This window comes from Manacus candei, unplaced genomic scaffold (assembly GCF_025592945.1).
Source record: "Manacus candei isolate 608988 ecotype Guabito, Panama unplaced genomic scaffold, ASM2559294v1 h1tg000028l, whole genome shotgun sequence".
Lineage (NCBI taxonomy): Eukaryota > Metazoa > Chordata > Aves > Passeriformes > Pipridae > Manacus > Manacus candei.
This window is the reverse complement of record NW_026138076.1, coordinates 9,899,764-9,924,281: the sequence shown is the minus strand read 5'-3', so window position 1 is coordinate 9,924,281 and position 24,518 is coordinate 9,899,764. Positions and strand designations below refer to the sequence as shown.

Sequence of the window (24,518 nt, the reverse complement as noted above, 5' to 3'; positions counted from 1 at the left end):
CACCCCGCGCTCCCGCGAGACCCCGCGCGGCGCACACCTCCGCTGTCTATTGGCGGGGCTGACGCGCGTGACCCCGCGCGCGGCGGGGCGGTGCCGGTGAAGCCCGCAGCTCGGAGCCCCGGAGGGCAGAGTGCCCCGCGGGGCGGGGTGAGGGGGCCGCCGTGAGGGGGCCGCCCGCTTCCGCCTCTGCCAGGAGCGCTCCGGTCGCTCAGCCGCGCTCCCCACGGCGCTCAGTCGGGCGAAGCCCTAACGGGTCATAACGGGGCTTTCGTCGGGACGTGATCGTCCGCCCCTGCCCGGGCCGAGCTCTGCGTGCTCGGAGGTCTCTAGCACAGGAAAACAAAAGCGTGTTCGGTGAGAAGTAGCAGCTGTGTAGCGGTTTTGAGGCAATAAATACGGCTGATCTCTGTCTAAACTCCCGTCTAAGCCCTGCTTAGGAGGCTTAAGAGCTCTCTGTGAGGATGGCGAGGTAAAGCCTCGAGCCTCGCTAATGCCCCTGGCAGAGCAGAAGCAGCTCGCTCCGGGGCTGCAGGTCACGGGTGACACGGAGGCACCAGGCCTGTCCTGCAAGTGCAGAGGACTGCTGCTCTGCCCCAGCTAAAATGGGCTGCCTGGCTGGGGATGCTGCTGAGAGGGCTTGGGGTGAGTATGAGCAGATGAGCATGAACTGGGAATTAGTAATTTGTAACACAGAGACTTCATATAGAATGATAGAATATACTGAATTGGAAAGGACTCATCAGGATCATCAAGTCCAACCCCTGACCTTGTGCAGGACACCCCAAGGTGTGTGCCTGAGAGTGTTGTCCAAACCGAATTGAATGAAAGTCCCTGCTTCACAAAAAAGTGTATGTATTGCTGAAAAAGGTGTATATATTGATGATAATTCATAGATTCCTGTGTTGGTGAGAAACCGAGATGTCTTGGCTCACGCCAAGTTCCTATCAGCACAGCTCCCCTAAGTGTGTGGAAAGAAAGTAACAGACGGCCCACTGTCTTTAATCCGGACCCTGCATTTAAACTACCCTCAGCAGATCTAAACCAACATGATTCATCCTGAAACAAACAGTCACATAGTTGCAACCAAGGGATGGTTCTAGAAATTGTTTCTTACCGCGTCTAGTTACTTCTGTCTAATTCTTGGTACTAGAAACATTGTTGCAGTTGTAGTCCGTGTGCCCTTTATTGCCAGGAGGTCAGGATTCAAAAGTTGTCTCAGGACTCTAGGTAAATCAGTCTCTGGAGATGAATTTGTGAGACACATAGTTCCAGGTTATTTCAAGTGGGGTTCTCTGCAACGACCATTTTGTACCACCAGATACCTGAATCAGATCAGTATTTTTTATAATGTAGCAAAAACAAATATTGGTATTCAACCTTTAAATTTTTACCACTTGTGTCAGTGGGATTTATGTCAAGTTTAGTTTCTTCTTTTCCAGTACAGAATGTAAACTGACACTTCTGTTAGCACAGCAAACCAGTGATCGGTATCCATGCCAGGTGAGCATTTTAATCATTCACGTAATCCTACACCTTTTTCTTGCCCTGTACAAGCTTTCTTCTGTCTTTCCCATACAAACTTTGCATTGTTTGCCTTCTCTCTGGTTCCATGAAGCTTACTTTTGTGTCTGATAGTGGCACAACTTCAAGAGGAGGAATGCGAAGGTTATCTGACCTGTCTGTCCTTTTCTAAACCCTCTCTGTAGAGTAAATTACTGTCCTAGCAAGAGGCAGATGTGGATTTGTCAACTAGTATAATGTTTTCACTAGCAAAAAAGATAAGCAAGATTCAGAGATCAATTTAATGCAAAGTTTTATTTGCTGTGCTTTATCTTTAGAATCCCAACAAGTCATGCTGTCACCAAAATATGAAGCTTTACAGTATTTTCAATTTAGAGCAATATTTTCTCAGATAATTTGAAAATATTGGTTAGAGGTTGCTTTGAAGATAACAGTCTCAAAGAAGAATAGTGATTCCAAAATTGTGTTGCTTTTTTGGTTGCAGACTCCCCACATCTTCTGTGGATTTCCATGAATTTTTCATGGACTACAGCTCCCTCTTACCATTAGAATTTCAGGTGCAAATGGAGTAGTTTCCATGGACCTGCTACAAGTCATGCGCTACAGACTCAATCCATGGACTGCAAGTTAGCATTTGGCATTGTACTAAAGCTCCCAGTCTGTTCTGCAGTGGGGGCCAAGCTTCATGGAAAATCCTCCCTCATGCTTGTGTCTACATATTTGCCATCCTATTAAAGATATATTGCTATTTTTAGTAGAACATAATTTAAAATGAGATACAAAATATATATTAAAAAAACTGTAAAATTCTAAAGCTACATTGTCAGCACTGAAAGTATTTCTGATATTTGAATTATCTTTTAATTCTTATTATATATTTTCCAATCTTCCAGAAAACCTTAGTGTTGTTTTAACTGCCTTTTCAATTGAAATGGTCTTTTAATTGGCTGGAAATATATCCTAAGTTTGATTCTGTTCCAAACACTTGTTCAGCAAAACAACTGATGATTACCCATTTCTGGAACTGAGCTTATTACAAGAAAAACATCAGTGAACCTTCTGTGGAAATTTTCAAGATTTTTGGAGAGGAAATGCAATATCCTCTTTGTAGTACAGAGTGAACAGATATTCTAGTCCCAGATTTGTTACCAACTTTGCAGTGTAACTTTGGACAAGTCACTAAATTTTTGCTTCCTGTTTTTTTGCTTTGTAAAGGAAGCTAATATTAACATGCCATCAAATATTTTAACAAGTTTGAGTGAATGCTTGCAAAGTACTCTGAGAAAGTCAGATGGAAAATGTTATGGAAGTCCATGCCTCTGCTAGCCAAAGAGGATATTTACAGTAGATTCTTATTCTATGTAGCAAAATAAAAATGTTGAAGTATATAGCCAGATGAGACCAAGATGGATCTAAAATTAAATGCAGGAGAATTTTTTTTTACCTTTCAACAGAAATTATATAACCACTCTTAGGTTATAAATAGTCCTTTGTTTTCCTTCTCTTTGTCTAATACTCGGAAGAAACACAGGGTTAGTTGTTTGTTATGAAGATACAGTGCAATGCTTTAGAGTGGAAACAATTGTGCACTGTTCTTTATTCATGCAGTTCCTATAATGTTTGTAAGTACCATTTGTTGCATTGCTTAGCACTTTTTTTATCTTCAAAAAGCTACGGAAATAAAGTTTCTAGTTTTGGAAATTACAACAGCAGAAGAAAACAAAAACACACACCATTTCAATCCTGAATGTTTCTTTCTTCTTTCCTGGTTTGATATGTGACTGAAGAACAAAAAAGACAGTCCCAAACTCTTGTCAAACTGACACATAAACACTCACATATTATTTCCTATTTTTATTATTAATCCTAAGAAATAAGACATTAATTGTGTCCCCCTTTAAATTAAAGTATTTATATTAGCATTAAGGAAAACAATACTGAATTCTTCACAGAATGATGTGTTGTGTTTACAAATATTTCCTTCAACAACCAATAAGTGCTTAACTAGTAGCAGTTTAATTTCATGTTAAAAAAAAAAAAAAGCTTTAACAAACAGATACGACCTGAAAATTTAGTCTGAAGTCAAGTAATTGGCATCAGTCAGAAAGCAGAATTATAAGAATATCACCTTTTCCTTACTTTTTTTTCTTACTTTGTATGATTTCTCTCGTGTTCGTATTATGGAAATAATTTCCTTGACCTTTAAATATATGTGATGCAAATGGCTTTATTAGGCACTGCATTTTGTTTCATTTAAATTTTTAATCACCTTTCGAACCCATTCATTTGCTCCATAACTTTCCACTGAGAGCAAGTGTGATTCCGAACAGTAAATTGGAATAAATTGGCTGCAGCGAAGAATACATGATTAGGCTTCAGAAATAAAAGGAATCACAGTTTAAAAACCAGGTACAGTGCAGTACTGTCCAATCTCTGCAGGCTATTTAGAAATGCACTGGAGACTGATCAAGCCTTGACTGCTTCAGAACTGAGGCCAAAGGTGACCAGTCCTGAAGTGACACTTCAGCTTAACTCCCATTTCCCATAGCTATGCTGAGAAAACCTGTCATATTACATGTAATCCAACCCTCTGACTTTAAGCAAATTAAACACTTGGGATCAAACACACATATAATGTAAAATTACGAATTTAACAGATTATACCAAAGATTGGCTTTTTTTCTCAGCGTTATGTTATTTGATGGCTCTTTTGTGTAGTGATTTGTGGATTTATGTAGCAGTTTAGTGGTCCTGATGACTTCACTCTATTAAGTCTGAAAATCTTTCTCCATTCTGTATTTCAAATGTCTGTAGTGATTTAATGTAACTAATCCAACTGACTGAGGAAAGAAAGTTCTCTCTCCATGACAACTGACTGCATTTTGGGTTTCTTTGCTGAAGCTGTCAACAGGAGACCAACTAATGCCAAATTTGATACCATTTCTATAAAGTAGGCACTTGTCTACAAGGAGCTGGATTGGGGCCACTTACCTAAAGTTATTCTAGGGCAGGAATTTATCTTTAGATGCTACTGCTGATGCCAGATTTTTATTAGCAATCTTCTAATTAGTAAGACCTTCTCTTGAAATAAAAATAAAATTATTGACTCCAGGTTTCCTGTAAATAAAACCTGTGATGCAAAGCTCTTATAAGCTGAAGTTATTATATTCATCATGTAGTAAAAAGTATAGCCAAGCATAAGCATGCCATACTTCAGGTGTTGTTAAGAGTAGAGATGCCTGTAGAAACATTAGCAGTTCTCTCTTCATTTGAGTGATTACCTCAGCATAGCAGAGGAACAATAAACAGGCCTTAAGCTTCTGCTGAAAACAGCAATAATTGCTAAGGAAAAGGAGAATTCTAAGATGAGGACTCCCCTAGCTGAACTCCATTCTTGCTTCTCTCAGAGATTTACTGTGTGACCTCAAGTTAGCTATTTAACAACCTTGTGCCTATAATCCTGTGTATAAACTTAATACATTCATTCTGCTCTACCCTGGAGAAAGACATGGACCTCGACTTGCTTGTGTTTGAAGGGAAACTGAGATTATTGCATTAACGGTGCCATATGTTGTGAACTTGTGAGTGAGCACTAGGACATGTGGTGTGGACACGGTCCCAAAGCAGCATTTGCGAAGATAAATGTTATCTGCATGAATGGCAATACAAAGCAACAACTGTGGGCAGTAAATTACATTCCAGCCTACTGTTCTGGGGTTTGCAAGTGCTTGGGCTCCTGTGTAACTCTAATCAGGTGGAGAGAGCATGTCCCAAAGCACAGTGCTGTCGTCACTGCCACACATTCATGTCCTCCAGCCTGCACTCTGCCTTCCTGTCCTTCGCCCTACTACGTGCAGGTATTATTTTGTACGCATTGAGGCCCCAGTTTTGCAGCCTCGTGGCCATTCCAGGCCCGGCGACTGAGGCACCAGGAGCCCCTCGGAGCGCCCGTGCGGAGGGGCGGCAGGCGCACCCCCCCCGCGCCCCCTCGGCCCCGCAGCACATTGGCTGCGGCGGCGGCCGCCCCGCCGGGGGTGCCCCGCGCCGGGCACTGCCTCTGACCTTCCCTTCCCTTCCCTTCCTTCCCCGGCGCTGTCAGAGCGGATCAGCGGGCGCGGTGCTGCGATGGAGCGGCGAGCGGCAGCGGCGGCCGCCAGGAGGGGAGAAAGAGGAGGAGGAGGAGGAAGGGAGAGATTAGCGCGGTGCCGGCTGGCGCAGAGACGCGGCTGAGCGCTCCAGCGGGAGCCCGGGGCCCTGCGGACCGTGCGAGAGGCAGAGGCGGAAGGAGCGGAGATGCGGCCGCTCTCCCCGCGTTGCTGAAGCTCCCGGTGACCCACCCGGGGGAGGGAGGCCGCGAAGGTCCGTCCTTCTCACTGCTCTGCGGGCACAAAGGGTGCCTGTGCAGTCCCCTCCTCTTGGTTTTACCCAGCCCCGGAGCAGGAGCCGCCGCCGCCCCCTATCCCTTCTTGCGCTCTTCCCACCATGAGCGGGGCTGTTTTCACCTTATAAAGATGGCGGTGTGGGATCGCTGCAACCTTTAGACTAATGACTGTCAGAAACATCGCCTCCATCTGTAATATGGTGAGTGCTGGCGGGGGCCGGGCGGCACGGCAGCCCCGAGGGGGCCGACCGAGGGGGACTGCCCCAGGAGCGCAGCCAAACGGAGGGACCCTGTCCCTTGCCCCCGTGGCGGGGGAGCCGGGCAGGCTGCGCCGGGACGTGCCTGGGGTGGAGTTGGCCGATGGAGAGTGACGATGTCCAGAGGACTTTTCCCGGCGCAAGACCGGGCGTGGGCCGGGGAGGGACGGAGATGCAGAGCCGGTGCGGGGTCGCCCGGAGCGGGATGCGTTGCAGACGGAGCAATGGCCCACCCTCTCTTCTCCTGCACTTCCTCCTGCCTTTCCTCTTGCCTTAATAATCCTGCGAAAGGACCCAAGTTTGGTTGGGAATCCACATTAAATCAGTGACCCCGTTTAACCCTCTCAGGCAGGCACCCTATGGTCTCATGGGGCCAAGAGCTCCCCAGGTTACACAAAAAACGAATAACACCCCTTTGGATCCAAATGCTCTGGATCTGTTCTAGAAAGTCTTAGCTTAAGAGCTGACAGGGTTTAACTTGCACTGCATGCCACTCAAAGAGGACTGCTGTTTGTTAAGTACTCTTCAATCACTTAGCTTTCTCTAAACCAGACTAGGCAATTAGGAAAGAATAAGGAAACATTAACATTTTTGTTTGTTATGTTCAGACTTTCGTACTTTCCATCCCCTGAAAGGTTGCTTTCTGCACTGTGCTTGGGTTTCATTTTAATCCTAACAAACTTTGAGCATCTGGTTGGGTTTAGGTTTTTGAAAATTCTTGATGGGAAGAGGAGGAGCTCAAACTTTGTTAAAGGTTTATTAATACAGCAAAACAGTAGCAAACTCACGAAAGAACCGGTTGTGTGCAAGCACCCCAATGCAAACAGAAGAGAAGCCTGTTTCTGTACATTTTTTTGTTTTAGTCTGTATTTTTCCCCCTTATTTCCAGGTTCTTCAAGAGCAGCTACACGCAGTTGCCAGCTTCCCTCCATGTGGTGCCCCAGCATGCCTTGTGCTGGTGATGCCACACATACCATTCATCTGCCCTGGAGAATGGAGCCTACCTCTAGGGTAAGGCAACAGGCACAGCCCCAGAGGCCTGGCTCCTGTGGGGTCAGCAGCAGTGGTCTGGGGGAGGGAGTGCAGATTGCAAGCCTGCTCCCCCTCCCAAATGCCCACACTTCTACTTAAATGGGCTTGCTCTTTCATTTCTAACCAGATGCCTGGGACATCCCATGCATAGTTTTGACTTAAGCCTCAGTCCTCCCTTTGAAATGCCTACTCTGAAATGCAGACAGGAAGAGTTGGTTCTGGGGTTAAAAAAAAATTAATACAACATCCAGATTTGGGGTAAAATAATCTGGATTCTCATCTTTCTTCACCAACAGTAAATAGTTCTTTGAACTTTTCATTGTTCTTAATGATTACCAGTCCAATGGGCGAGGACACTGAAAAGAGAGGCTTAGGAAACAGTACAGGACTGAGGAGAAAACCTGGGCACACTTACCTTCCTTCTGAGGCAGGCTCCAGTTTTTACTGCTGATTAATGGTCAGTGTGATGCCCTGCAAACTGTATAAAAGAGCACCACATGAAGGGGAGCTGGAGACTCATAGGTGGTTGTAAGACATTAACACTGGCATGAAGTACTAGGAACTCCATGGTTTTTTCATGTGCTTCAGACAGATGCACTTGTATGCAGTATGCTTCTCTCAAAGACTGAACAGATTCATAGCAAAACTGATGAGGTTGTTCTAATGGTGTGCTGCTCAGCTGTCACTGCCAGTATATCTTGCAAAAGTAGCATCTGAGAAATGGAGAGACTGAAGGGAAGAATGAGAGCCTCAGGCAGAAAAGGCATACAAGAACTCATACTTCAAGGCAATTCTAGCTCGTGGTACTGTGACAGAAGGTGAAGTTGTTCTAATGATAATGATGTTTTTAGGCTACATGTTCCTTTGGGTCTGTGTACTTAGCTTTTAAAGATGCTATGTTGTGTTGGTCACATTTAGTCTATTCTGGATAATCCACAGGGATTGGAAGTTCTTTTAGGCAAAAAGTGGAGATTTTCACACAGCTACAAAAATTTGGGGCTGTAAGAGAAATAGAAATTCATGGAAGCATTGACAACACTGCATTATGGTTTGTCCAAAAATGTGTCCACTTAGGTCAGGTGGTGGATTTGAGCTTGGTTTGTAGGAGGAGCTACAACCACATTCCAGAAGGCTAGAGGTATGAAAGTAAACCTTTTGCCTGTATAAAACCTGAATATTTGCAGTGCTAGTTTGATTTAGGGCATCTGTGGAAATCTACCATACAAAGATTTTAATTCCCAGACCTTGTTGCTGCACTATAATATAGTACTTGAAAAACTGAGCTATTACAGTTTGTGGACTAAGAAATGGCTGTATAATTCTTAGGTAATATAATATATATATAAAATATATATATAAAATTAAAAAATATATATAATATTATATATTTTTGTATATAATGCTGCTTGTTAGTATATTTTTAAGTTTTTTAACCTTGTTGAACTTAATAATGAAAAAAAGTGTCAAGGTCTTCTTTATCTTTTCTCATTCCCATTCCACTTCAGAGTGTTCACAGAGATTTTTTTCTTAATTTTTGCAAAAAAAAAAAAAGATGATGCCTGGTTGATTTTCTGATTGGGTGGGGGAAAGTATGGAAAGAGAGACAGAGGGAGCAATTGGTCCTGAAATACTTGTCCCTCTCTGAATGCAACATAGATTATGTTTTCAATGGTAGTCCTTTTGACAGAGCTTCTTGTGTGTTTGTCCAAGTGCTTTTGTGTCCTAAGGGAAAAAATAGCTGAATTTTGGCTTAATTAATTACTAATTTAGCTCAAGAGAACCTGTCTAGTCAACATTTTAAGATACACATTTGCTATTTAATTGACTGCCTAATGTTTGGTATCTTGGGTTGCAATTTTGATCTCCTGAAGATGGTAGTGATGGTTAGTCTTTTTAGGAAGGATCAAAACAGGTGTAGTGGAGCAAGGAAGCCAAGGACAGTATTTGACTTCCTTACAAAAGAGATTTAGTACTATATATTCACTGGATAAGCTCTCATATGCTGAGACAGACACAGTAGGAGCTAACCAAGAAGGAAAAAATATTTGGGGCAAATTTCCACTTAGCGCATTTACTTGTAGTAAATATTTAAGTGCACAACTTTCTAGAATTAAACAAAATTCCTTTATTGGCTTTTACCAATTTTATTCCCTGAATTTTAATAATAACAATAGTACTAGTTATTATGCACTGATTTACCTAATGAGATGTAAGAGGTAAAACTTGTTCTGGGGGTGGAGGGGATGAAGGCAACTATGCCTGAAGGAATCAGTGGGACTCTGTGTGGGCATGATGGCCATGCTCGTTGAAAAGGGAGGTCTAGTTCCCAAGATGTTAATTTTACCTGCCTTTCAGACACTGTAAAAGCTTCTTCACTCTGTCTGCACACCATGTTCACCAGAGGGATGTATACAATAGGCAGTTGTCACCTTTTATGTAGGATAGGTACAACAGATGTGAAGAAGCATAAGATACACTGGAGAAACCTTATCTGAGGGAACACCAACGTCCAGTGCCATGTAACGCTTGAAGACACCAAATAGGGATGTGATTTACCCCCTACAGTGCTGTAATCCTCTTTGGTTATTGTTTCTGTGATGTAACCAGACAACTCCACTATAAAATACTGGTTCAAAGGTGGATAGGCATGCTGGCATTTTAAGGCTGTTTCTTACTGAAATACTCTGCAGTATGTTTTTCTGTTGATGAGCTTTAGGTACAACCTTGAGTTCTGAGTTAAGCTCATGCTGCAGCTGTGGCCTAGGGATCTTATTGTTACATGCAGTGAAGGACATCTAATCATTTCAGAATGTATTGACATATATTTTTACAGATCTGGCTAACAAGCTCTGTGAATCATATTTTTCTCTTTTAGAATTCAGTTGAGAACAGGTATTAACCCCTCCTTTCATAATTTTGTAAGAGTGTTTCAAATAATCCAATCTGCACTTCAAACTGTTCTGTCAATTTAATAAATGGGTTATTCTGAACACATTCAGATTGCTTTTGATTCAAGGTATCATCTGAGAAGCCCTGTAGTCCCTGCATTCTGGAAACAAATAAGAATAAATGTTGGATTTTTTTGTTTGTTTGTTTTAATAGCACGATTTTAGAGACTCATTGCAGAGTTTGTTTAAATATAGAGCACTGGCAGAATGAAGACTCAAGTCTACAAACATGGATTTGGAAAATGCTTGACATAAAAAAATTTACAGTTTTAATGCTGTGAAAATAGTAATATTCTGCTTCATATAATAAGAATGGTATTGGGTTATAGAACTGATCACTTTGACTTTCAACTGGATTTATTAATTTGAACAATCTGCAGTGTGTATTTCTTCATGTTTTTTACATCTTCTCATAAACAGAGATAAAGGCAAAATAATACATACCAAGACAGTAAAACAGCTATCTGAAGGCATATTTAGATTGCTAAAGGAAAACCAATCTGCTAAATCTGTAAAAAAATTAGTTACAAAGAGTTCAGGCAAAGTAATCTTAGAAGCATAGTCTCAAGACTGCACAATTTCAGTATGACATACATATAAAATATAGAAAAAATATGAAAAGTACAGAGAATATGAAGTCTAATTATTGTAATACCTTTCTGAAGTAATGAGAAACTTGAGAGTATGGCTGACAAACAGGTACTAGACTGACGAGCAGAAAATATGCGTTCCATCAAAAGTTAAACAGATATCCACAAAAGATGTTTTTTCATTGGATAGAGTCGGATGTGCAAAATGAGAAACATGCAAATACATCATTTTCAATGGATAACCTGGAATAACGGCTGAGCTTGTCTTCCATGAATACCTTTGTTATGATTAAAGTGGTTATTACACACTTACTAGCTTTGGCTGGTAAGTAGTAGTCTTTGGCTTCATGTTGCTGAATGAAGAGTCAACCAGAGGTTATGCTAAATACCTGAATAAAGGAACCTCTTAATTACAGCTCAGTAAGTGTCGAGGTTGACAGCAAGCCTGTCAGCAGCCTGGCATTTATCGACGAAGCAGTGGACCTAAACCAGATTACAGTATACCCCTGAAAGGAGGACAACACAGCATGCAGAAGAATGTGGGCAACTTTCAGACAGGAAGAAGATGGAAGACAGAAATGGACTTCCTGTACTTTCTGCAAGTCAGGATGACTCGACAAAAGCTATGTTTACTAGTTTGCAACCAATCCTGGTGTGTGTATACATGAAAGTACCAATAGCAGGATGACATGTGTATAGCCTGATGTATGTTTACATGGAAGGCAGCAATAGAAAGTTGACATGTGTGATATGTGAAAAGTATAAATGTTTGCAACCTGTTACAATAAAGTGATTACAGCCTTCTTGTAATCCTGTCCCTGCTTTGGAAGAAGATTCTATGTCACTCTGCCCATCCCGACTTTAACAGCGACAAGTAAGGCTGAATGAGTCTGAATTGTGGAAAAGATGAGATTAAAAGCAGACTCTGAACCCTGATTAACTGTGTGTGGTGGGCAAATGCCATGCAGGAGGTGAGGTTCTGATGGATATGAAGAGTCACTGTCTGGAGTATGACTCAGTTTGAGACAATTTGGAGGGGCAGAGACCTCATACAGAAGTCTCCTCCCTTGAATTTAATACCCCTGTTTTCTCCAATATATATGGAGAGACCAAATATGCCCAGATGTAAGTGAAAAAAATAACTCTTTACCAAGAAGAATGCTGATAACTATACTGATAAAAGTGGGTTAAACCAAACGGTGAGGAGAAACTTTCCAAGCTCTGCCCATTGGACCAAATCAAAATGGCAGCCGGCCTTCCCCACCCAGAGAAAACACACCTGGCCACAGGACAGAGAAAAGATAGCTGCCCTTCCAAGTGATTTTCCTCCCCCACACTCAGAAAATTTGGCAGGAAAGGTTGGAGAGTCAGTGCTGGCAGGAAATGGCAGATGCTTGTGTGGCCCTGGAGTGAGGCTGCGGTGCTGGTACGGGCAGTTGAAGCAGGACTGCAGACCCCCGGGGGATTGGAAGGACCCACAAGACACCCACTGGATCCAGTGATGAGACTTGGTTGTTGCAATTTCAATGTCCATTGGTCAAAGCGGTGGCCACAGTCCAGATCAGTCGAGGTGGTGGCGTAAGCCCCAGATGATGAGGGAAGCCCTGAAGCCCAGAGTTATATATGCTCAGGAACATGGAACATGGGAATGCCTCTGATACCTCCCCTGGGGCAGGGAGTTTTACACTGGATGATGTAACACTGGGAGTAACAGGATACTTCGTGAGTCTTCTAAGATGTTGCACCTGTCTCTAACATCAGTGCAGCTGAGTCCATTATGGCTCATGAACAAGAGAGGAAAACCTTCAGGATGAATCTTCCAGGAAGTTACCACAGCTGAGTCATCCATGTAAAGAAAAAGAAAAAGTACCCCACCTCACAGGATTTACCTCTTTCCTTGCCTTACCTTCTTCAACATGCAGCTTATACCCTGAGGTGTTGGATGTGCATGCCTTCAGCCCCTGGCCTGGGTGGCTAACTTGCACATTGTTAGCAAAGCACACTGTGGATTGAGCCATGAGCACCAATAGTCCAATCTCTTGGGCAGGCACTGCAGGTGGTCACGTTTGAGTTATTAATCACTAGCAGTTCAGTCTCTTTAGAGAAGACAAACCACCAAAAAGCCAAAGAAGCTTATTTGGAGAGAAAAGACTTTTTGTGTAACCCAGAATAGTTAGTCACAGCCGATCAGAGAAGCAGTCAGGAAAGTTTCTTCTGCTGATCTTCCTTTAGCCTCAGAAAATGTCCTTAGCTGGCTATTTGGTAGATACACTTATACACATTTTATGTACATTATGTACTCAACACCACAGCATATTAATGCTTCTGGGGAAGAAATGAGCTTGTATCTCCACCATCAGGCCTGCATTGTAAGCATGTTCTTGGATTTGCTCAGCCTTTGCAGAGAAGGCTGTTGTGCTGAGAGTTTCAAACCAGCCATTACTGGATATTGTGTGTTGCATTTATTTGATTTTTTGATTTCACAATTGATGACCTAGTAAGAGGTGCATCTAAACTCTCCTAGGACAATAAAGTCTCCAGCTGTCCATTGGAATTCCATTTGATAAACCTGTGTTGCTTCTGATGTACAACAGTCAAACTTGGAGATTCCAGTGATGGTGATTACATCATGTTTCCTAATGTCTTACTGGAATCTACATTATAGTAATTTGAGCTTAGTACTTCTCATCCTGTCCACCGTGGAGATCAAGAAGAGACTAGCTGCCTTCTGTAACAAACTGTAGACTAATCTAGTAAATCTAGTTCATAGCTGTATATGATCTGAAAACCTTTGTCAGGCCCTGCCTCAGCCTCTTCTGTCATATGCAACTAAACCCTATTCAACCCTTCTTTATACGTCACTTTTCTCTAGAGTTGAGTTTTTAATTTTGACTGCCTTTTTTGGATTCTTTCCAGTTATTTTTGTCTTCCTTTAAACCAAGCCTGGATTTAGATTCTGTCTGAAGTCTTACCAGTGACAAGTTAAACAGGAAAGTTACTTTAGAAACTTTGTGAACTCCCTCTGTAGACTCCCATCTAAGAATTTCATTATGTTGTCAATATTTGTTGTGGTGGTTTGGGGGATTTTTTTAAAAAACACTGCATAGCTGTGGCTTATTCATCTTATACTACACACAGACTTTTTTTTTTCAGCTGACTACTACCTTAGTCAGCTGTTTCCCATTCTGTGCATGTATAGGTGATTCTTCTCTTCATGTGCAGAATCTTGCATTTGTCTCAGCTCTTTAGCCAATTTCTCTAAAAGAAAAACATTGCCAAAAAATAATTTTGAATTCTAAACCTGTTCTGCAACGTAACTGCAGCCCTCATAAATCACGTTATATGGTGATTTAATTAAGATATTCTTACTTCTGTCTCAGGGTTATCAAAAAGTATTCCAGCTGGTGCAGCTGTGATTAAGTCTAGAAGGTGCTTTGCTTTTGGAATGCTCTGAGGCACCACATATACAGTCTAGGTGGCCCAGAAAAAATGTTATTGAAGAAATTATAGCCTGTAAGCAAACCTTTTTGACTGGTGAGGCCATCCTGAGGTTATGTGTTCTGAAGAAGGAAATTGGCCAAAACCAATGGTTTTGCTACTTGTTCCAGCAAAAGCCTGAGTGCTGCTAATCCAAAACCAATTAAGCTGGGAATGCAGGCAGACTCATGAGAGAATATTGAGTTTGGTAAAAGTTGCATAATCCTGGAAACTTTAACGGTCAATGTTTTTAAAAAATTACTTGTTTTATAAGCTATGTAAGACTGAGTACCTTAAACACTTTGTTCAAGATTTTAAGTGGTTCAGGATTTCAAGGCTGTCAGGTTTTATATGTTTCTTAGTAACCACACAGTTAAGAGCTGCATTTATTTGTGGTATATATGACACTTATGTCTGTGTTTAGAGATAGTTTAGTGCATCCAGAAAAAAAAAAACAAACAACAAAAACGAGTAGATTAGACATCTCTTTTCAAGCTCTTATAATTTGCCTAATGATAATAAAACTCTTTGGAAGAAATGCACAAAAATTATTGATTTAGATACATTTTCTTAAATCATTTTTCCTACAAAATTATGAATGCACAGTGGTTTTTCAGCTATGAAATCCTATAAGTTTTCTCTCTTTCCTCTTCTCCCTTGTGGCAACAAAGACCCAAAATAACTTTACTGGAGGAACAATAAAACTTTCCTTTACAGAACAAAAAGAGAGCTAATCTGGTTAAATTCAACTGTCTTGTAGGATGTACACTTTAAAAAAACCAGAAAAATTTCAGGTTTGGTATCTAATATCAGTGAGTTCGTAAGAAGGCTGGTTCAGCTATTTCTGTGACTCACATATCCCTCTGAAAGCTGAGGATAACCAAAGTCCAGCACTGGGGACAAGTTGTGTCTATTGAAAGCAGCTGCATATATGCATGCTGTGATATTGCTTGCTCTTTCCTTACTCTTCTTTCTTTGTGTTGCTTCTGGGAGCTAATTTTGGATTTTATTTAGAGTTGCTTCCTCTCTTTTGAGTTATCCATCGCTGCCATTTGTTGGCCATGAGGCCTTTCACATCTTCTTTTTCCCTTTCCTCCCATAATGCTGTGCCTTCCAAAATCCTGAAACTCAGGCTGCCTAACCCTGAAGCCATTTCTATTTTTACTTTAATTTCTCCTCTACCAGCCTAAACATCACCGTTAGTTTGTCTAAAGTCTCTCCCTTCAGGAAACAGCTCTATTTCTAGCATGTTGCTCTCACTTTCCCTGAATACTAAGAAAAAAAAATGTACTTCATAGCTGTATATGATCCAAAACCCTTTGTCATGGACCAACCATCTTTCCTTATTGGTCTCTTGTTCTTTATATATTTGTTTTTCTGTTTTCATGATTCAACTTTTTATGTTTTTTTCCTTATATTTTTTAGATTTTCTTGTGAACAAGATATTTCCTCTTATTTCTTCTTTTGTCTTTTATTCTTTGAAGTTTATTCTTACTGTGTTTCTGTTTATGTAGTGATACCCATTTAATAGGTGGCTTATAAGAAGTCCTAATTTCTTTACTGCATTCATTTATTTTAAATTAAACGTGTATGTTTCTAGAAAGTTAGTGCAATTTTTTATAGCTCTGTCACAGTACAATGTCTAGCCTGATTTGCTGTCTTCTGATGACAGTATCTTTCATATTAGCTCTATTCCATTTCTCACTTCGTAGAATAATTGTATTTAGGTTACTTTGCTACATGTGATTTAATGATCTAATCTGGTGTCTTTTTTCCCCTGAACTGTTATTTTGTTTACCTGCTATGTGTAAAGGAATGGCAGGGTTGGCTTTTTTGTTTGTTGGTTTTTTTACTTAATCTGTTTCATGTGATACAGCACACAAATTAAACTCTTAGCAACATTATCAGAAATTTCAACTGAAAAGAAAACTGGCAGTCTTATCCTTCAGAAGGCCTAGAGCAAAATAACAAGAGGAAAAAATATAGGTCGTATGGTGAGAATATTTTTGGAGCAGTGCTATGGTAGAAATCTTGGTTTTGCCTGAATTGACCCATGCTTGGCTATGTCTCTAGCTGTATGTCTTTGCCATTTTATAAGGGCTGAATACTTATTGTCTAATTAAGTGGTAAAACTTCTGAGAAATCAAGGTTCACCAGCACCACAGAATACATAGTAGGAGTTTCCACATTGACCTAGTTCTCATTCTCAAAAGGTCTGGCTACCACAGTCACTTCATTGCATTTCCTTCATTAGTGTATTTTTTTAAGAAGGAGCCAGTCTCCTTTATTATGAATTTATTTAATATACTCCAAATACCACTTCATTGACTTATGCAGCCTCTCCTCATTTGAGGCCCTGTGGCCACACTGCCGCTCTTGCTGATTTTTATGGAACTACAGCAGATTCAGCTGTGGTAGGATATTTCTCCTAGCTGAAGCACAAAACCATTTATGAAAGCATAGAGAGTGAATTGCATTAAAATGTCTGAGCAGGTTTTCACTGTAGAAGTGACCAAAATGACTTGCTGGGAGTGGAAACAAGCACAAGAATGCTTAAAACCGTGTTAAATAGTCGTGGTTGATTTTTGCTGTTGATTAACCTCAATAGACTAATATGTTTTCCATTTTTGATGTGGTAGGTTTAAACTGAATTCTGAATTATCTTTAACCCGTCTGTAATAACGTATTTCTTCCACTTTAAACCTGATTTGGGTATACAGTTTCTGGTATACTTTGATTGGAAAATTTCCTTCTTCTGCCATCATATCAACTGCTTATTGAGGACACTTCATACACAAAACATGTAATATATATGGAATGGAACATGGTTTGAGTTTACTAAGTAGTATGCCTAAATTTTTTCTCCTTTTAAGAAATATATCCTTCTTTGAAGTATTAGTTCTCTATGCTTCTTACTGGTTTTCATAGACTTCTTTTTCTATTAATTTAATAGCATCTTTTTGGAGAACTTAAAATAAACCAGACTGAAATTGCCCTTGATATAAAAAGACACAAATCCTGATTAAGTCCAAGGAAGTTAAGTCATCCAAAGATTGAATTTAGCCTCTCTGTTTTATTGGGTCACTGGCACGTAGTGCTTTGTTTTATATTTGCAACTGCCAAGTCCTGGTTTTGGAGAGGTAAAGCTGCATGATGAGCTGTTACTAAGCATATGTTGTTTCAACAGTGTGTATTTCAGAAATTTTCATGCAATATAGAATTTTTATATGAAGATCAGTTAGTGCACATCATGAATTTTTTTGGTTTTCAGTGATAATTTTTTTGAAAAATCCAGATTCTTGCTCTTTCTCACAATATTTATGAGGAAATTTGGATGCTAGGAATGATTTCTCAAACCATCTGGCATCCTCTGAAGTAAGATACCCTGGTCTTGGAGGAGAAGCAAATGAGTAATGTAAGAGCAACTAATTAGCAGAGCACTTGCATTCTACTTGTCTAACAACATATAGTTGTAGTTTATGAAAGAATTGGAGGTTACCTTTTAGAAATAGCATTTTCCATGAACAGTAGAGGGAGAATTTATTTCAGTGTGGAGAATACTTCCTACGAAACTGGAAAAAGACCTACTTCATTCTTACATTAGGGAAGTTGATTGTAATGCTAAAAGTGTAATCAAAGAAAACCTTTGCTTTGATCTGAGTGCTGTAAAATGAGTAGTAATATGAAGATGGTTTTCTTCAAAAGTTGCATTAATCTTCTGTAGTCATGTTTTTCTTTTATCAGACAAGGTTTTGAGGGTAACAGTGTCTGTTTTCTTCACTACTAATAACAGATAGGCAAATGTTTATCAGGTTCCTCCCTTTCGGGATGTCGGATGCTTTGCTGAATCTGTCCATCTTTAACAAGGCTGACTTTCCTAGCAATAAAACTAATCTTCATATGGGACTTACATAATTATCCCATTGTCATCTCTATTGAAAGGTAGCCAATAATTGCTTTGTATCGATCATTCCTTTTTTCCAAGTTTCTCACTGAGGCTTAGCAGAGTCTGGTGAGAAAAGACAGTGTGCCCCTTATGAAGCTTTGCATGAAGCCTTGTGCTTGTAAAGCACTTCAGTCTCAAAGGCATTATCTGGGAAATAACATGCGCTTGATCTGAGCCATGAGCTCTGTGTATGTGGGAGAAAGGGGGAGAATGGAAAAAGATCTGAGAAAGGGATGTGAAATACAAAATCTTTGGAGCTTTTCTGGAACCTGCCAACTTAGATGTTTTACTTTAAAGCCTTGTAAATTCTCAAAGTGCACCTGTGCTGAGTTTCACACTGCTGATTCTGTTGACTAAAATAATCTTCTTTTAATGAGTTGCCGTGAAATAATAATCTAGTATAGTAAGCAGTGGTGATGGTAGATGGAGTAACAAAACACAAATCAGGCCTTGGGGAGAAGATGGGTAAGTGTCATCAAATTTTTGAATCTGATTACGAGTTACTTTGAAGATTTTAGCTGATGAAGTCTGAGCAAATGCCTACCATAACGTCAGCAAGGTTTTTCACACAATCTCTCACGATGTCCTCATAGGCAAATTCAGGATGGACTGGATGAGTGGACAGTGAGGTGGATTAAGAACTGGCTGATCAGCAGATCCCAGAGAATTATTATCAGTGACACAGGGTCTAGTTACAGACCTGTCACTAGTGGTGTCCCCCAAGGTTCAATACTGGGCCCAGTATTGTTTAACTTCTCCATCAATGACTTGGATGAATGGGCAGATGCCCTCTCAGCAAATTTTCTGATGACACAAAGCTGGAAGAAGTGGCCAATACCCCAAAGGGCTGTGCAGCCCTTCAGAAGGACCTTGACAGGTAGGAGAAATGGGCAGAGAACTGTCTGAAATTCAACAAAGGCAAATGCATATTCCTGCACCTGAGGAAGAATAACCCCATGCACCAATACAGGCTGGGGGCTGACCTGCTGGAAAGCAGCTCTGTGAAGAAGGACCTGGGGGTCCTGGTGGACAACAACCTGTCCATGAGCCAGCAGTGGCCTTGGTGGCCAAGATGGCCAATGGTATCCTGGGATGCACTAGGAAGAGCCTTACCAGCAGGTCGAAAGAGGTCCTGCCCTTCTACTCGACCCTGGTGAGGTCACATCTAGAGTGCTGTGTCCAGTTCTGGGTTCCTCAGGACAAGAGGGACATGGAGCTCCTGGAGCAGGTCCAGCAGAGGGCAACAAAGATGATAAGAGGACTGCAACATCTCTCTTATGAGGAAAGGCTGAGGGAGCTGGACCTGTTCAGTCTGGAGAAGAGACCACTGAGAAGGGAACTCATCAATGTCTAGAAATATCTGAAGGGAAGATCTCAAAAGGATGGAGCCAGGCTTACAGAGTGGGTAGGAGTAATGACACATTTGGCAGCAACCTACTTTGCTTGCTTAGTACTTTCAACTTGTTTAAAAATGGTCATTTTAATATAGCAAAACTACAGGTAACATACAAAATTAATGGTTGTACTTCACAGAGCAGCAGTTACCTAAACAACTTTGCTATTGAAGATAAGCTGAATATAACTTGCCACACCAAGGCTAGGAGATGTAACAGTACTTGAGTTTATTGCCCTTTGATGTTAGATAGGAAAAAATGAGAGGTATATTACTTGCTTTTAACATTTGTGATGTTGTTACTGTAACTGTGTACCAATATGAAGCCCAAATATTGTTACAGGCTGATGATGAATTAAAAGGGATTCAGAGGAGTTTCAGTAATGCTTAGAAAACGTGCCTTACATCTAGGAACTGGTTAGCCAAGATAACTTTTAGGCTTGTGCTTAAGATCAACAGGTATCTTTATAAGGCAAGTGAGTAATGGGGTCCAGATGTTCATGTACACAGTAAAATTAAGAAGGAATTGGGTATGGGAAGAACAGCTGTTGTTGTGACCTGTTCACTTCTAATCAGCCATTACTAGAGGGTCCATGCCAGGCCAGCTCTGCTACCTAGATTTGCAAATATTTTTATTGTCTCATGAGGCTGTTGTGCTTGCCTATTGGTAAGACAGAGTTAGCTTGGCTAATCATAGCTAAAAGAAAAAATGATTTTCTATCTTGATACTAAAATAATTTTATTTTAGAATTTTATTATTCTAAATAATTTCCTTTTCTTTTTTTTCTTTTTTTTTTTTTTTTTTAATTTTTATTTGTATAGGGCACCAATGCCTCTGCTCTGGAAAAAGACATTGGCCCAGAGCAGTTTCCAATCAATGAACACTACTTCGGACTGGTTAATGTAAGTACTGTTTTCAGTAGGTAAACCATATACAGAACTATGGCTCTGATGTTACTTGAACTTTGCTTTGTTTGGTTTGGTTTGGTTTGTTTTCCTCTCTCCCTGACTCTTACCAATCTTATTCTAAGGTAGGATTGTCTTTTTTTTGAAAAAAAAAAAAAAAAAAAGCTGCCCAGGTTCCAATTTCAGGCAAATTAGGTTGCAGAACTGTATCAGATGTTTGAAGACAGATTCATACGCTCCCGGAGAGAACAATTTACTGTTCTGTGAATGTTTCCAGAGATTAGAACTTACACTTCAATACAGTTAAAAGTCTATTTTAGCTGTGAAATGGCAGGGAGGAAGTGATGGAAGTATGTACAAGCTTAGGTACAGCGTTCTGCATTGGGGACTCTTAGGAGGAGCTTTTTTATGTGACCAAGGAGAGAATGAGTGAGAAGGGTGTTTAATCACTTGTTTATTCCCACATAAATAATATAGATATAGTAATTCTTTCCATTGAAACATTAGTCATTCTACTACTGAGCAGTAAGATAGAGCCTAGGAAGAGTATGTTATTATATTAAAACAAACTTAACAAGATCCACTACAATAAATATATCTCTTGCAGGTGGAAACCTTTACTTTGCATCCTAGTTAATTTAGAACACCCTAGTTTTTTCTGTGAAGTGTCAGGGGTGGGTGTGGAAATATATTTCTGCAGCAACTGCATGGAAAAGTGGCTGGTTTGTGACAGGGACACAGAAGTTAAATGAAGCAAATAATTTTATTGTGACACACAGGGATTAAGCTTGTTTTTAATTTTACTTGGCAGTTTGGGAACACCTGCTACTGTAACTCCGTGCTGCAGGCATTGTATTTTTGCCGGCCATTTCGGGAAAATGTATTATCGTACAAGGCCCAACAGAAAAAGAAAGAAAATCTCTTGACTTGTCTGGCAGATCTTTTCCACAGTATTGCTACTCAGAAGAAAAAAGTTGGAGTTATTCCACCAAAAAAGTTCATATCAAGGTTACGAAAAGAGAACGGTAAGTGTAAAACTGGAATCCTCTAAGACATTCAGGCATTGATCAGAAATGTATAAATAAATATTGGGCAATGGGATCATAGTAATCAGATGTGCAAGTTAGATTTGTAAATTGCTTTTAGTACTTTGTGGGGTTTCGATATTAATATTTTAGTATCTGTGTACACAATATTATGCTTGAAATAACCATACCAGGTTTCATATGTTCCCAGAAGTGTATGAATTAATAATGTTTTCACAGCATGGCGGGACAGACTGTACTGTACAGTGAGCCGGGATTGGGAACAGGGTGACACTCTGCTCTAATTTTTAAATTCTTCTTTTTGTGGCAGATAGAAACATTGAGGGCAGTTGGCAGTATAGAAACTGTGTGGCCTAGGAGTGCTACAAGCACCGCTACTCCAGAACACTTTGGAGGATAAGTAACTGGATGTGTGGGGAGTGTTCCATCAAGTGCACATCAACTGCTGCTCTTGTTCTTAGGAGTGGTGGACACAGTCTTACTCTGTGAAGCATCAGACGCCTTTTGAGCATTAGGCTGGCAACAGCATATGCCTAATCTTGTAGTAGTTCTTTCTATGGGATATGAGGAGCATCTTAAGACAGAGAAGCCTGCCACACAGCTCCATTTTGGCCTAGATTCATATCAATGTGGGTGGTATGCTTAGAAACAGAGGAGCTTTGAATGAAGAGTCAAAGTACGAGTCAAACACCTGGAAGAAATTGCTTCCTGGTGACAGCATATAAATGGGCAGACTGTTCATTTCAAAGCAGATTTTTGAAATTGTGACAAAGTTAACTCTCAGTCATCTAGTGATAAATGCCCCCACACCCTTCGGGATCACTTTTAGAGACTGGATCTTATGTTTTCAGCTTTTTTAAATTAGGGCCAGACTCAGTGTGTATTAACCTGTTTATGTGTCCAGGCTAGACACTACAAAGCTGAAGGTCCTGTACAATATTTTCTGAGGAAATCCATGTGAGCTTTTTCAGGAGCAGGGGAATAAAAATACACGTTTCTGGGAACACAGACTCTTTTTTTCTTCGACATGGTGGCCAAGTTAAGCCTTCACTGGAGGAGTCTGTACTAAGTCACCAGTGGGATATTTCCTTCTTCTCCTGTGAGCATTTATTGAAGAGGACAAGTCTCTGCTCATCAGACTTGTGTGTAAAAAATGAGCTTTGTTAGATGGTGTTATTATTATTACTACTTAAAGTGCGTTAACCTTGACTGACTGCCAGGTGCCCACCAAGCCTCTCTCTCACTCACCACGAAGCAGGGCAGGGGGAGAAAATAATATTAAAAAAACCTGTGAATTGAGATAAAGGCAGTTTAATTAAAAAAAAAAGCAGCAAAGCAAAAATTGCATGTGGAAGGAAAACAAAGCCAAAGGAGATTTGTTCTGTACCTCCCCTCAGCAGACAATTCCCAGCCCCTCCATGGGAGGAAGCAAATTTTCTTTCTTGAAGAAAAAGATATATTATGTTGTACAAATCTTGACTCTCTTCTTCACAGATCTCTTTGACAACTACATGCAGCAGGATGCACATGAGTTTTTAAACTACCTGCTCAACACCATTGCAGACATTTTGCAGGAGGAGAAGAAGCAGGAAAAACAAAATGGGAAACTGAAAAATGGCAACATGAATGAAGCTGAAGAAAACAATAAACAAGAACTCACCTGGGTGCATGAGATTTTTCAGGGAACACTGACTAACGAAACTAGATGTTTGAACTGTGAAACCGTAAGCATTGGGATAGATTTTTTTTGTTGTTGTTGTTGTTCATTAATAGATAGATACATTTTATATACATATAAATATATGAATCTTTTCAGACATCTGAGAGTTGTGGATATTCCTGTAGAATTTACTTCTTGAAGTGAGTATATTCTTTTCTAAAAATTTATTTTTCTAAGCATTACTTGGCTAACATATGTCAGGTTTTGCTGTCGTAATACATATCTCTACAGTTAAAATTCTTGCTAGTGAATCAATACCCTTCCTTATTACTGTAACTTTGAGGGAAGATACTAACATCATATTCAATGAATAAGTGAAACGTCAAGAAGAATTTGTGTGAATTCAATCTTAAAATGCGACTAGTATACAGACAGTTCATTATTAACAAACTATATGTTTTCTTTTATCTCCCTAATATTTTCTAGAAGTTGATGCCAGTTTGGAATCTCTTATGTTTGAAGTATAACTAAAAATTAGTTTTAGTTAGGGGACCTGATTGCAAGTCTGTTATTGATTTCTGTGGTTTTCAATCACATACTCCTACTGAAAGAGAAGAGAAATATTTTTTAAAAATTATCCCTTTGGTGTTGCTATATGAAAGAGTAACACAGACAGGAAAAAAATCTGGTTTGGGGAGAACAGCAACACTGACCTTCTGAAAAGGTTGGAATTAACCTCACCTAGCCTGTGCCTGGTAAAGCAAAGTTGATAGGCATCAAGGATGAACCAGTTTTCTCAACACCTTCTGTAGATGGTGGAGGTTATAAAGGAGCTTCTTCAGGAAATTCTCTCCATCTATGTCTAGGCTGTTTCATGAAACAGGAAGTTTTTAGCAGCATCAGGCTTTTGCTGCATACAGGTCATCCCGGCACCATGGCGTTACCAAGCTGCTGTTGGTACCAAATATTGGTACAACAATGCTGTGAACTGGGCCAGCAAACTGTTCTGGCCTAAGAACTCTGTGGTTTTACTCAGATCAGTACTGCTTCTGTGGAAGTACTCTAAAGAAAACACAGCTTTAGATTAGCTGTGTTAAGATGGGGGCTCAAAAAAGGTATCTTCAGACAGCAAGCTGAAGTTAAATATCTTTAGACAGCTGAAGTTAGGTGAGATAAACTCTATCCAGGTCCTACCAGATGTGTAAAAGAACATATCCTGATATTTCTAATCATAAAGGGTAGCTCTGTATTCCAAAAAATTTGACTTTTCCAGGGGCTTGGGTCAGAGGGGGGGAGTGGGGAGAAGAGAGGCAGTGATAGTCAATGTGAAAAAAGGTGCTGAAAGAAGTTTGGAACAAGCC

General features: G+C 40.4%; 1 protein-coding gene across 3 annotated transcripts in view; it reads left to right on the top strand.

Moving 5' to 3' along the window:
- The first annotated feature begins 158 nt into the window (after positions 1-158).
- USP46 (ubiquitin specific peptidase 46) overlaps positions 159-24,518 on the top strand; it is a 40,622-nt gene continuing 16,262 nt past the window's right edge. The window contains exons 1-5 of one of the 3 annotated variants that reach the window (XM_051790388.1): positions 5,392-6,102; positions 7,049-7,170; positions 20,368-20,448; positions 21,263-21,476; positions 22,992-23,221. In XM_051790388.1, the coding sequence (XP_051646348.1) occupies positions 7,090-7,170; positions 20,368-20,448; positions 21,263-21,476; positions 22,992-23,221 (606 nt within the window). In that variant the 5' untranslated portion in view covers positions 5,392-6,102; positions 7,049-7,089. Of the gene's footprint in view, positions 643-5,391; positions 6,103-7,048; positions 7,171-20,367; positions 20,449-21,262; positions 21,477-22,991; positions 23,222-24,518 lie in introns of those variants that run through there. The other 2 variants (XM_051790390.1, XM_051790389.1) reach the window with 2 other exon arrangements.